At 39.8% G+C, this 13,756-nt stretch overlaps 1 protein-coding gene across 5 annotated transcripts in view; it reads right to left on the reverse strand.

Annotated features, from left to right (window-relative positions):
- The window catches only part of SMOC1 (SPARC related modular calcium binding 1), a 128,881-nt gene that overhangs the window by 40,472 nt on the left and 74,653 nt on the right, over nt 1–13,756 (reverse strand). For 4 of the 5 annotated variants that reach the window (XM_088167077.1, XM_088167076.1, XM_088167075.1 and 1 more), the window contains exons 6-7: nt 7,139–7,228; nt 2,147–2,227 (exon numbers count right to left, since the gene is read on the reverse strand). In XM_088167077.1, the coding sequence (XP_088023203.1) occupies nt 2,147–2,227; nt 7,139–7,228 (171 nt within the window). The remainder of the gene's footprint in view (nt 1–2,146; nt 2,228–7,138; nt 7,229–13,756) is intronic. The other variant, XM_014869209.2, reaches the window with a different exon arrangement.

Genomic DNA, 13,756 nt, shown 5'->3' on the forward strand with positions numbered 1-13,756 from the left:
AAACATCTCCCAGTTTTGCATGCCCATCTCATGACAGCTGTTTCATCATTTATAGCCAAGACAGACTCGAAGACACTTGAAGAAACATGATTCTAAATTATAATTATCTCCCCTAGTTTTCTGCAGTTTGATCCCATCTACTGCACATTGCCTTTAACATATATTACAAGGGATGAAAAGAATGAAAGATATCAAACAAGGTGACTAGGCTTTGCTGTTTGAAAGAAAAAGGCTGAAGTAGCCCACACTATATAACACCTAAACCATAGCTCTAGGCAGCATTCCTTAATTTGTGAGAAACTGAAATGGCTGTGCATTTTTATGGCCCAATGGGGAAATTTGGGGATAAAAGTTGGCAACCCAGTCTTTTAACGAGACCCTACAGCAAGTGAGCATCAGAGCAATCAGTAAGGCTGAGTCAGATGAACCACATGTCTCCTTTTAGCTTGCTTTATAAACCACCTCTTACACAGCTCTTGAATTTTCCACAAGATCATTTATTTTTCAATTGTAGCATGCACTCACAATAATTTTATTTGAGTAACAGAATTGACATCAGAAACAATTGAAAAAAGGGGACAAAAGTAAACTCACACAAAGAACGCTTCTGCAGACAGAATTCCAGTTCACATCAGGCAGCTTCCTGACTAAACAATCAAAGTGATTGCCTTTACAACATGAAAGCCAGCCTGCTTTGGCTCTGTCAGGCCAAGAATGGTTGGAAGACAGACCCTCCTTCTCCCAAGTCCCTTTGCAACCTCTTAGCACTCACTCTTCTTCCCATTACAGCTATGAGGTTTGCTGTATTATAAGGAAAGTTGGTCTCCAAGATAGGCAAGACCCTTTACAAAGTATTTTAATATTACACTGTCACCTTCAATTGTACTGTCAGTTGCTGGTTGTCCCAGCAGCTGACAAAAAACAGAAGCTGCATTTGCTTTTCCCTGAAAGACATCCTTAAAAAAGGATGCTGATACTCACACATCATCAGAAACTTCTGGATGACTCCCATGGCAGATCCTACACAGACCCTGCTACAAAAACAGCTGGGAGCTGAAGCTCAAGAGACTTGCAAAAACTGTGGGCTGGGCAATGCTGGCCGTTCTCCTGCCAAGAGCTCTTCATTCTGCAGCAAGAGGGTTTCCCCCAGCCTAGCACTGATTGCACCCTGCAGCTTGGAAGTGGCAGAGGAAGGTTAAAGGAACTGTCATGAATACTCTCTAGCTAATCCAGAAATACCAGATGATGAGGCACTTCAAGATACCAAAATTCATCTGTTCAGGTGACTGGAAGTATTCCAGCAGCCATTCTAGGCATATATGTTTAATAAAATACATGTAACAGCAGAATCTCCTATTCAAATCTTAAAGTAAACCCATGGCTTCTTAAAGCAATTTTGTTCTCTTTTACTCCCTTCAATTTCTTCATTTCTCTCACCTCAGTTAAAATATCAGACACAAACCATTCTTACTAAGAATCCCTAATCTTCCTCTTCAGATTCTCTGGTTTCTTCTCATTTCAATGACTCCACTCCACCATTTCACCTGCATCTCCAATCTCAAGTTTTACATCCAGACTTCCTGTCTTCCTGCTTCCCCTTTTCCACTCATGTTCATTATCTCTTCTTTGCTGTTTTTTAGGCGTTGGTCTCCCCCCCATCCACTCTACTACCCACAAAACAATCTCAACGTTTTCTTAGGCCCACACATAATTAAACCACTTTTAATTGTGAAGCAATCCACTCATTTCTCTATCAAAAAATATCACCTACAGAGAAGAATCTTGAATTCACTAGAAAAGAAGCCCCTTTTCTATTTTTTGCAACTGCTTAGACCAAAACCACAGCCCAGATCTTTCAGCCAAATGCATCAGTTCATATATCCATGCTGAACAGCAAACATGAATGAATTAACAGATTAAGAAATTAAGAGATTCCCCAGTTATGGTTTGTGGAATCAAACATCCTTTATCACACATTGATTATGGCCCTTTGGGCACAAAAAAGGACTTTATCTGAAATTACTTTATAGCCTGGGTTGCAAGTGCCCCTAGCGGCTTGATAGCTACCATAAAGAAAGAATGAAACAGGATCAGATGGTGAAGAGCTACTGACTAGTTAAAATTATTTTTTTAGACTGAACGTTACCTGAATTCCTTATATTGGAGCTGTTCATTTTGGAATCTTTGATGACCAAGTGCTTAATCCAAAGGGTAGGTGCTGTGATTTCTGAAAGAATGAAAATAACAGCCTTAAAGAAACTGCATCAACTAGTAAAAATACACAGGGTAGTTACTCAGAATCATAGAATGGTTTGGGTGGGAAAGGACCTTAAATAAAATCTTATTCCCACTCCCCCTTGGGCAGGGACACCTTCCATTAGACCAGGTTGCTCCAACCCCATCCAACCTGGTCTCGAACACTTCCAGTGCTGGGGCAGCCACAGCTTCTCTGTGCAACCTGTTCCAGTGCCTGACCATCCTCACATTAAAGAATTTTTTCCTCATACCTAATCCAAACCTACTCTCCTTCAGTCTGAAGCTGTTCCCCCTTGTTGCTGTCACTACGTGCTCTTGTAAAAAGTCCCTCTCCAGCTCTCTTGTAGGCTGGCTTCAGGGACTAGAAGGTGCTAGAAGGTGTCTTCTGAAAAACCTCAACTCTTTCAGACTCCATAGAAAACAAGATGTTGGCTACAATCATGCCTTAACTGATCTGTCATCTTTGCACAGACAGGTTCGTCCCCTGGTGAGGTCTTCCAACTCTTATGAACCACCATTTGTAAATCTTCCACAAGGTTGTCTCATTATCTTGCTGTTCCAGAAAGTCTATCTCTGCTGGCAAAACATTTTTTTCCTCCCTCTAACCCACACTTCCTAAATTCTCAAAAAGCCTTTTTCCTCAAGACTCAGATCACAAACAGTGCATTGGATGCTACAGTATATGATGTTTCCCTCAAATGTATATATGAAATCTAGATTTTAAGCAGTCAATCCAGACCTTAAATATTGCTTTAACAGCCCCAAGAAGGTCTGGCCACAGTCAGTTCCCTAAAACAAGCAACAACAAAATCTGAAATAAATAGGCAGAGACATGAAGATATTTCTGGAAAGACTTGAAAGGAAGTCTGTTAAAGAAATAGGTTCTGGTTAGAAAAGCATGTCTGATGCACTAACCAAGACATCCAAACATAAATTTGTGAAAAAAAAGTGCTTAGAGCACCTCCTCTGAGGTGTTATAATCAAGTTCAAAACATATCTGAACCTGCCCTAAGCCACAGAAATGACATAACCTCAGCATTTGATTAGAACTGAGCAAAGCAGTACTTGCTACCATGGGCTAGAGCACCTCAAGTGACATTTTCAGGACTGATATTTTCTGAAAAAACTTTCAGTTTCCACAACTTAAATTGTACATCCTGAGGTTTTTCTTACGTCCCTCAAAGAACTTTTCAGGAGTTTTCCTGCTCCTTTGTTGACATTTACATGGATCTGCTCATCAAAGTGAGAAGTTGGCTGAGTAAAAAGAAACTGATTATAAATTACAAGAACATTAAAAGAAAAAGAAAATTAATTTCTCCTTCCTAAATATTTTCAGCCACATTGATTGGATGCATTACAGTAATTGTATTCAGGGCAATTTTTCACAAGGAAGTATAGGTTGAACACTGTTTAACAAACTTGTGCTGCTGCTGGAATATCAAAAATTGCCTTATCTGCCAGTTTCATGACACTATTTTATCAACATTCAGCCACCATATGTTTCTATAAATACACATACCTACATGCTTTGGTTTATGGACTAATTCTACTTTTGTGCTTCTCCCCTTCCTAGCTCTTACCCAATGTTTAATTTGAGGTAGTTCTCCCCAAAAGGGGCTTAAACTCCTAAACCTGGGATGAAATTTAGCTCTGAATCTGCACCATGTGGACCAGGTATGTCTACAGCTGAAAAAGGAGGGACAATCCAAGTCAAGAGATGCTGAAGAATGGATAAAGGCCTTTAGAAATACAATGGTGTGCATCTTTCAGCGAGGTTGAAAGATGCACAAAAAGGAATACTGTGAAAAAAAGAGAAAGAAAAGGAAAGTAATTCCTTGGAATCTACCATAAATATGTATTTTCAATCCAGGTAACCTGGATATCTTTTTGGATTACAGACACCTCTGAACAACAGATCTGTGGAAAGAGTAGATTCCCACTGAATTAAGAGGTGAAGTTTACCAAAAAGAAGAGATGTTTAAAGAAGATATCTTCAGGAAATTATTACTCCTTGCATAGAAATTAAATAGATGGTGAAAACAAAGTAACAGAGCCTAGAAGTGCAGGAGGGAATATAACTTTTTAAAAACTATACAAAGGACATTAATAAAACACTCTTCAGCAGAGGAGAATCTTGTCCCAAAAAAAGATTCACTATAAAAATCTCTAAGATCTGCATTATAATAATATGAAATAATTTTTTGAGAGATGGCTGTGTTATGATTCAAACTTTGGATGGGAGAGTTTAAGTTATCTGATTTACATTATCTCTGGCACTACTCTGTTATGCCCTCAGGGAAGATGGAAGGGAGTGGGAGGAGAACTTATGCATGAAATGTGAATTTTCATTATCCTCTAATGCAGATGAAAACATGAGAAAGGTGAACCTTCATCTTAGAGATGTTGAAGTCCAGAGGTATCACACATTTCAGGGGCAGCTGAGTGTATGTAACGTCCTTGGAAAAAAGTCAGCCCCTTGTGTATGGAAGGTAGGCAATCAAAGGCACAACATGAAAAACATTTACATTGTAATTGTCCATTCATGTTGATACCAGCTCCACCCTGGCTGCCTGACTTTGAATATATCGGTTTACAGGAACCCCTCAGTTCTCCAATTCAGTGGAGTGGAATGGGATCTGAACTTTGATGCCCTTGAACATCTATGAAGATTTCCATCTGACAGGTGAATGGATAACTGTTCTGACCTTTCCTGTCATTTGTGCCAGACACCAAGTGCAAGCCATTCCCCAGGAAGACCTATTCAAGACACTGTGAGAGTCTTCTAGTGAAGTATCACAATATGTTTGCTCAGATAGGATCAAGGAATTGTTCAGGATGACATCCTGAGGTGTCTAGTCCAACGTTCTGCTCTAGATAGGGACAGCTTCAAGAATAGACCAGGTTGCTCAGGACTTTTGAATCACAGAAAATCCTGAGCTGGAAGGGACCTGCAAGAACCATTGAAGTCCAACTCCTGGTGCTGCACAGGACACCCCAATAATCACGCCATTAAATATTTATTCTTACAGCCACCACTGATATCTACTTAGTCCTACTTTACTAATAGAGGTGAAAAAATACAGAGTGACAAATTTAGAAGAGATTATTTATCAATGCATAGCCTAATTAACCTGCCTGTCCATCTGTTCTCCAGAGTCATAAGGAACCCTGCTAATACAACAGGGGCCATTGCACTAGTCATTCTCTCTCAAAGTCTAGGAGATAAGGTCTTGGATAATGTATCATAATGTTTTGGAGAGCCAATCTTTCATCATTCAGCCCATGCCCATTTATCAGACTGGAGTTCACCAACAAATCAATGTGAAGGTTTTTGATTGAAAATGTTTTTCATAGGAGGTAGGATAACACTTTTTTTCAGATTCTGCCTGTCACCAGAAGAACCAGAAAAGGTGTGTTCACTACACCACTTCAGGAACTCTGTCCAGTTCTAATTGAATGACGAAAGCATTGAAACTCTCCTGGAAGGAGCTTCTGAACAGGCTGTATTAACCACATCATCTCACTCCTGCATGCTATTAGCTCATTCTTTCCTTTAAATATCTATGGGTACCTTCTCAGGAGAAAAATTAAAGGTCAGAAGTTTGTGATTGCCAATAGTAATTTAATACAATGTCACCTTACTGCCAGGAAGAACCTTCTTTTGATATAAACAAGAGAGAGCCAGCATGGCTTCAGTCTCCTTCCTTTATCTGAGAGTGGTTTTTCTCTGAGAGCTTTGCTGTTTCTTAAAGCTCACAAGAAGGCCGTTATAAATCTACAATCACTAAATATGAAGTGATAGGACTACAGCATCTTGCTGTTAAGTATGTTTATTTTAGCAACAATAAATCCCCACTACAGCACCCGTTTCTACAAGAAGGCAGGAAATGTCAACAGGAAAGCACCTCGGACTCTTGCTCAGTAGTCTCCATTTCTGCCTTTGATCCAGGTTAAAAAATGCATAAAGTACAGCACTCCCCTCTGGAAATGCATAGGCTTTCCTTCACTGCCTTGTGCTCCATAGTTTCTGATGGGCCACAGAGTGGTTCATACTTCAGCCCATAGCTTCACTATAATGGTTGTGGGTTTAAACCTGCAGAAAACAGGCACCACCTCCAAGCAATATGCAAGATATAAGCAGCTGCTATCAGGCCCATTCACTACCAAAGGAGCTCTATTCCCACTCGTATTTATGTTTGTATGTGTAAAAGGCTTGAACCCTCTGTGATGACAGCAATTTTATCCTTGTTTAAAGGCTTCCAATAGACTAAGGTCCTACATACCCTCTCCAAAATAATACAATTGCAAGAGTGCCTATTTGAGAAGGAAACTGCCTGGGTGGGCCATGAATTAAGTGGGCCCAGGACAATGACTTCATTTGCTTAAATAGTATGTGCGTCAATGAAAGCATCTGCTAAATAAAGAAACCTCCCAGCAATTTTCTTCCAAGTCAACATTCACAAGCTGTGGTTTAGCATTACCCTTCCTTTTGTGAAGCTGTAACACACTGCAGAGGTTATGAAACTCCCAGTATTAATATCATGAGAGTGGAGACAGTAACGGGGGTAAGGACAGTCTAAAGCAAGTGGCCACTTCTGATTTGATGCACCTTATTTCTACTTGCTGGGATACAATTTTCTTCCAAGATTACACCAGGAGTCTGATCAACTGGTGTTATTGTTGGATTCCAGAAAAGTGGGGAGGATGTAAAAGGATTAGGGAAAACGTCCGAGGTCCCAAGGGCACTCTAAAATTTGGATAACTTATGAGATTCACTGGCTTGTCTGCTTTGCAGGATAAAGAAGGCATTTGAAACATAAATCCTAGAGAAAAAGCAGAGGGAAGTAGCTTTTTTGGTTGTTATTTTAAGGGAAGTTCTTACCTTCTCCATCGAAAACAGGCTGGGTTTCCATGGTAGGCGTTGGCTTCGAACCATCATCTGAATTGAGGGTTAGAAAGAATCGAAAAGAAACTACCATTATTGAGGTAAATACTATCTACTCTCCAGTACTGTTGAATGATTGGGATTTGTACATGGCCCGGCCAAGTCCGGAAGAGAGAGAAGACAGACAGAACAAAATCATTTTAAGCTAAAAGCAAGAACATTTTACATAAAATATGCATCAAGCCCTTTTGATACAATTAATAAGCCTCCCCCCTCTCCCCACAAACCACTAGTGTTTATCACCTAGTAGTCTCCCCAGAAGGCAATTAATTGCCTTTTTACTTTCAGGTCAGTTTAGTTTTACACAGGCCATTTCCCAAGACAGCAAAGGTTCTGTGGATTGCTGTCCTATTGTGTCTTTCTCCTCATTCCTTTTGTTCAAAAGAAAAATTCTTCTTCTGAAACTTACCTGTGTAGAATTGGCACCAGCATTTACTGCAGAGCTGTTAGAAAGGAATAGTCAATAGCAAACTTTTTTTTTTCCACAACGACTGCATCAAGGTGTTCTCTAATTGCAATGTGGTGGCAATGGCTTCCAATGGCAAAATTGTGGAAAAATAATTTCTCTTACATTAGGTTTAGGTTTATTGAGTCTGTTTTGCCCACTATAGTATTTGGTGAGTGATCTCTCCTGGACCTTATCTCAACTCAAAAACCTTTGATATATTTTCTCCCCTATCCAGTTCCACAGCAGAGTGATAAAGCAGCTTTGGTGGATGCCTAGCACATAGGCTACTAAGCACCTAGGTCAGCCTACTACACCTAGAATTGGGCTTTTTTTCCCTATTTGAAATACAGTGACTTAAACCCTTCTATTTCTAGTAACTGTTCTCTGCATGTGTTATTGGCAAGAATGACACTAGGCAGCAAAGTGGCAGTAACCTAAAATGTAAAGTTGCAGCATGAAAATCTGTTAAAGGGAGGAGTCCATGCCAGGAAAGCCAGGCTTGCCTCTATCTCCATGACCATCAGATGCACAGAGCAAACACTCTTTGGAGAAAATGTACATTGGACAGTCCTTCCTAGAGGAAACAATAACTGCCCTTAGCCTTCTCTTATATCAGCTCCATTTACAAAAGTAAGAGACCATTGGAAGAGGAAGGGCAGAGATGGAAAACAGAAGCTTGTAGACTTTTTCCACCCACACCAGTATTTTCAGTTTTAAAGGGAGGAAAAGCTTGAACACAGTTCATTTATTTTATGCATTTTCATACAAAGTAGTCTAGTTCACAGAAAGCAAAAACATGCTGATAATTCCATTTCAACCTCAGAGATCCACTGAAGTAAAGGACATTGACAGAAATGAGAGAGATACCCTGTTGTCAATTCCCTCTTCATCACTGAATTTGGTTTTATGCTAAACTGCAAGTGTAACAAAAAATACTTGGAAAAAAAATACTTACCATTCTTCAGCCAGCTCTTGTTCTGAGCTTTCCTGTTATTGGGCATTAACAGTAACCTGGATAAGCAGTATTTTTTTTTAAAGTCTGAGCAACTGACTTGGAAAAAATTCCTAAATATTGCTTAAATTACAAGGAGGGGGGTTTTGCCCTTTAAAGGCTCTTTGGATAGAAGTAAATAGCAGATCTTCAGTTTTTATGTTAAAATAGGTTGCTCTGCTTCTGCAAGACTGCAAGAGCCACAGCTATGGCTTGTTATTTATTTAGGATGGCATTTTACACTGTAACAAAGCAGTGAACAGAATGTAATTAGCACGCCAGGCTGTACAGAGTGAGAAACCAACCCAAAACTGCTGAAGACACTCATAGAACAACTAGAAAGGTGAATAATTCTTAAGTTATACAAAATAGGAAGCGACCTGATGTTTAAAAAGACCAGTGCAATAATAAGTTTCTTCTTATTGCTCTCACGAATGCTTCTGCACCAAGTAATCACAGAATTGCTTTTCAGATTTAAAGCAGCAACCTGGAAGCCAACAATGGGGGAGAATTAGAAGTGGATCTGAGCCACAGCACTTGATTCAAATCATTATTTGAAATCTGGCAGAACACAGGATGTTCCAGGTTCAGGGGCATTCTTTCACATTCATGTATGTGCAAGGAACACAGAAGCAATTACAATCTGTCAAATACATTCTTCTTGAAGAAACAGAATTTTGCAGCAGCCTTTGTATGAAGTTAGCCATTAAGCTACTGGAGAGCATTAAACAAACCCCTCAGTTCAAAGCTACTGTTTAAGATAGTCTCAGTAAAATGGCTCAATGAATTACACAGTCATTTCCTTAATGTATTACTAAGGCCAAATTGTCACTAAGTCCACATTGTAGCAGCACCCAGCACAGTATTAAGGGTTTTGCAAATAGAGAGAAGTAGAATTACTCTCCTGTTGTTCAAGCAAGTACAGTGCTTTCATCACACATACAAGAAAAAATGCAATAGACAAGAACCCTGTAATTACATTCACCATATTTCAAAAATCAAAAGCTAGAGATATTTCTGATTATTTTTTAAAGGTCATAAAATAGTCACATAGAAGACAAAAATTGCACTTCATTAAAAACACCATGCTCACTTCCCAGCTGGCAGCTTCTTACTCTGAAACTACCAAATTTTCTTCTGAAACTGGAGAATTCTCAGTAAGTCTCAGGTTCCAAATTAGCTTATGTCAAGTTTGACTGCTTTTCCCTTTCGACAGAAAAAACACCCTACTACTCGCCTGCTCTTATTTGATTTTTCCTCTCGCTCAATACTCCATTTGTCACACTGAACATTTGTTCCACTGGCCTGTTTGCTCCTCACAAACAAGGCAAAAGTTCTATTTTACATACCTGAAAGTTTTGAAGAAAACATTTTGTATTCCTTAAATAAATATTTCAATGTAGAACAAAACCCTGAACTATTCCAGAGCCCTAAGGTCTCCTGTGATATTCTATGAGAAGTACAGAATACTGTTACTTTGGGAACAAAGGTAATGAAGTTTGTTCACTGGGTACAGTCTCTTCCTTTCTTCAAAGAGCTGTTAAATTCCAGGCTTTCAACAGAGGCATGCCACTGCAATAGTTCCTTATACTCAGCATGTCACAGAGATTAAAGAGATCAAGTGTTACTTCCTAATCCCTCTAGATAGCAATGCTTCCAGATCACGAACTCATGTAATTCAGAACCACATCCCTTGGTTGCAGGATATTTTCAGAGCCTTGAGAAGGAGTTCACTGCTAAGTTTTACAACCCAGCATGAATACCCACTTTCTTTTTCCAAGACCACTGACTACAGACAGTATCACTCAGCAGAATACCTGCTCATGGGACATTTTAAAGCTGTAAAACTCCTCCAGGAAGTGTCCTTTTCCTAGGGTACATTTTCAAAAGTTAAGCAGATTTTTCTGGCTTAACTGCTGTCAACTTTAAGATGGTATTTTTATCTTGCCACAGGATAAGAGTGAAACAGGCAGGTCTAAATGAGACTCCCCAGGCCATTTTCACATTAAGATACCTTGGATATAAACCAGAATTCCCCTTGCTCTACTACTGTCAGAAGTTCATAAGCAAGAACAGTTTTTATTCCATTTGACTGACAATGACTCAAAACAGGGACAATTACTTGCACGTCCTGATCTACTATTAGTGCTGGGCAAGAACTCTTCATGCTCTCACTAGAACACCCCTCCCCATGCATCCACATCTGCAATGACTGCACTGTACACTGGGGTTGAGGGAGAAGGAGATCCAGTTCATGCAAAGGACACCTGTTAAAGTGATCATTTTATTCTGAATGACAAGCACTAAGGCCATGAGTAACTTAAATTATGGCAGGAGAAAAGTAAACTCCTTGACATAAAAAAGCATTAATTACTATGGAAAAATGTGAAGTAACTGCCTGCTGCTGTGAATTACCCTTCTCAACTCAAGCCACCTAATGGAAGCTGTAGAAAGGGGAAAAGTTAGGAGATAAAAGTTCTGTACTGAAGGTTGATGTTGCTAAAGAAGCATATAGGTCTTAATCTGCTAATGTGATGATGCAAGTAATCAGATGACTTGTGCAGTGAGTATATTTTTCCTGGGTAGGAGATGTAATGTGCGAGGCTAATGTGTTCTGACTGGAATCCTTGAGGCAATCTGCAAACATTTCTTCCATTTTGAAGAGCACAGGTGTTTATGGAGTCAATAATCCAGGCTTTATACAAAAACTAGCGTTTTTTGTAAGTCTGTAACTGGAACATCAGTGGTTCCCAGATTTGAGTCAGACTGATAGAATAAGCAGATGACAATTTTAAGTGCATAGCTCTGCTCTGGGAAGAGGCAGCCTTCTTCCAGTATCAAGTGGTGCCTTCACTTAGCACCATCTGGTTTTGGCTGAGTCATTAGAGAGCACAGCTGAAGCTAAATAGGCAACTTAGAGCACAGAGAGCCAGGACAATGAGTCAACTCTTAGCAGGTCCTGTTCGATGCAGCAAAGTCCACCTTTAGCAAATCTGTCAAGCCAACAGCAAAGGAGAAGGGCTTTCCCAGCTTCAGTACTGCTGAGGGTCTTAAGTCACACATACTCTAATATTACTGTGGCTTTAGTAACTCCAGCCAGACAAACAAAGACCTGCCAAGACAATTAGGCTCCTTGTATTCCATGCAGTTCCCTGAATCTTGAATTTTGTCAAAGTTTTGACTTTGATATTTCTATGTATTACCCCCAGATCCAGGATATTTTAAGTATTAAACAAACAAACAAAAAAAAAAAACAAAAAAACCACCAACTTGTGTTTTGCACTACATGGGGTCTTAGACAAAAATACATGTCCCTTCTAGTATTGCAGGAGAGGAGCAAATCATTGCCTTAGCCACAATCCTTCCCTACATTAAATGAAACAATTTCAGCAAGTCATAATTAATATAATAGTCTATGCAACTTTTATGTACAGACATGTATTGCCAATATAAGTGCAGAAAGTTATCATTCACACAAAAAAAAAAATCTTACAATCCGGCCAATCAAGATAAGTTTTTGCAAGCAGCTGAAATGGAAACACACAAGTGCAGATAGACTTCCCTGCCAAGTTTTCACACTCCTGTCCATAGAATCATTTAGGTTGAAAAAGATCTCTAAGATCATCAAGTCCAACCACTTCTATGCATGGAGATCCCACTGGTGTTAAGAAAAAAAACCCAACTTTTTAAACCAAATCAGCAAAAGCCACGTTCTCACTCTTTATTTGTTTAATTTTAAGAAACAGCAGCAATGTGCTGCATTTGGATATAACAACCCCCAAACACTTGGATACAGGCAAGTAAAGTTTTGCTTAAAAAGGGGGAAATGTGCCTAAGTGCTAAACATGTAAGGGCTATGTGGAGCTTAATGAGCTCTTAACTGCAAAGGTTGATTTGCACTGACACTGCAGTAATTTTTCTCTTCCTGTGTCAACTATTCTGTATGCCATATGGAAGCAGGCAGCCTTTACTTCAGCACTGCATTCCAGATATCAACCAGATAGGATAAGGAGCCTTTCCCCATGCCTTCTGGAAGGCATTAGTTCCCCCCACTTCCTTCTCTCATCTCCCTCGCAGGTGCATCAACATGAAAAAAGCCACTCAAGCCCCAAGGACTTTGTGGTCCAATGTACTCAGTGTTTGTTTGGCAGCACAATTCTTTGCCCCGCAAGAAAGCCTATCCCATGCACAGACAGCTGGAAGTAACTCTGACCCCTGTGACACAATTCAAAGCCTCCTCTGTTTGGCTTTTTGATTCCTGATTGACACACTCACTGCCAGGCGGAGATAAATGCTGCTGGGAGGACAATGTTGATCTGCTTCGACTATTCTTGTGAAGGACTTTTTCAGAATAATAAACAAAAAACACTGGTGTGCTTAAGTGTCTGAATAGAACTGGAGGTAGACAGAGAGGGGAGTGGAGTGCTTTACAGAGGCTGGCAAGTCGATTGAAGAGTTAATTGTCTGGGTGTACAATGAGTTTATTCTGACCACAAACAAAGAGCTCCCTCTTCCTGGGCCTGGTCCTTCAAAAGCAAATGTGTCAAAAGCGGTCTGGAGTAGCACTCATTAATAGCAATGCTCTAGTCTCCGGGGTTCAGTGGCTTTAAAACTATTGAATCTTGAGATTCAGACAGAATCTCTCTAAAATCCAAAGTCCTTATTTACTGCATAAGTTCTAAAGGCAGTTCTACAGTAATTAGCCAAAAGAAACCTCCCCTCTAGCCTCTCATTCTTAAACAGCTTCTTTTGAAAAATAAACACATAGCAAGGTATTACCCTTCAAACATAACAGTGTAGACACTTTCCCCAACATGAGATCCAGTTTTATATTATTTCAACTGTGTGTCATGCAAAAGTGACCCTTAATGTCTCACACTTGGGAAGATACAAAATCCCAGCCCACATTTGGACCTGCATTTCAGAGCTTGCACTATAATAGGTCAAACCAATACAATGTCCAAAGCCACCCCCTGCCTCTGGGAAAGTTCAGATCCAGATTCAGATTTGAACTTTGCAGGTTGAACCAAGCCCTTGCAGTAATTACCACTTAGAATACCTGACTCTCTTCTGTAAGTTGTGCAAATCTTTCTGGGGAGAAAAAAATAACTTCCTA

The sequence above is a fragment of the Sturnus vulgaris genome, chromosome 6 (assembly GCF_052056855.1).
Source record: "Sturnus vulgaris isolate bStuVul1 chromosome 6, bStuVul1.hap1, whole genome shotgun sequence".
NCBI lineage: Eukaryota > Metazoa > Chordata > Aves > Passeriformes > Sturnidae > Sturnus > Sturnus vulgaris.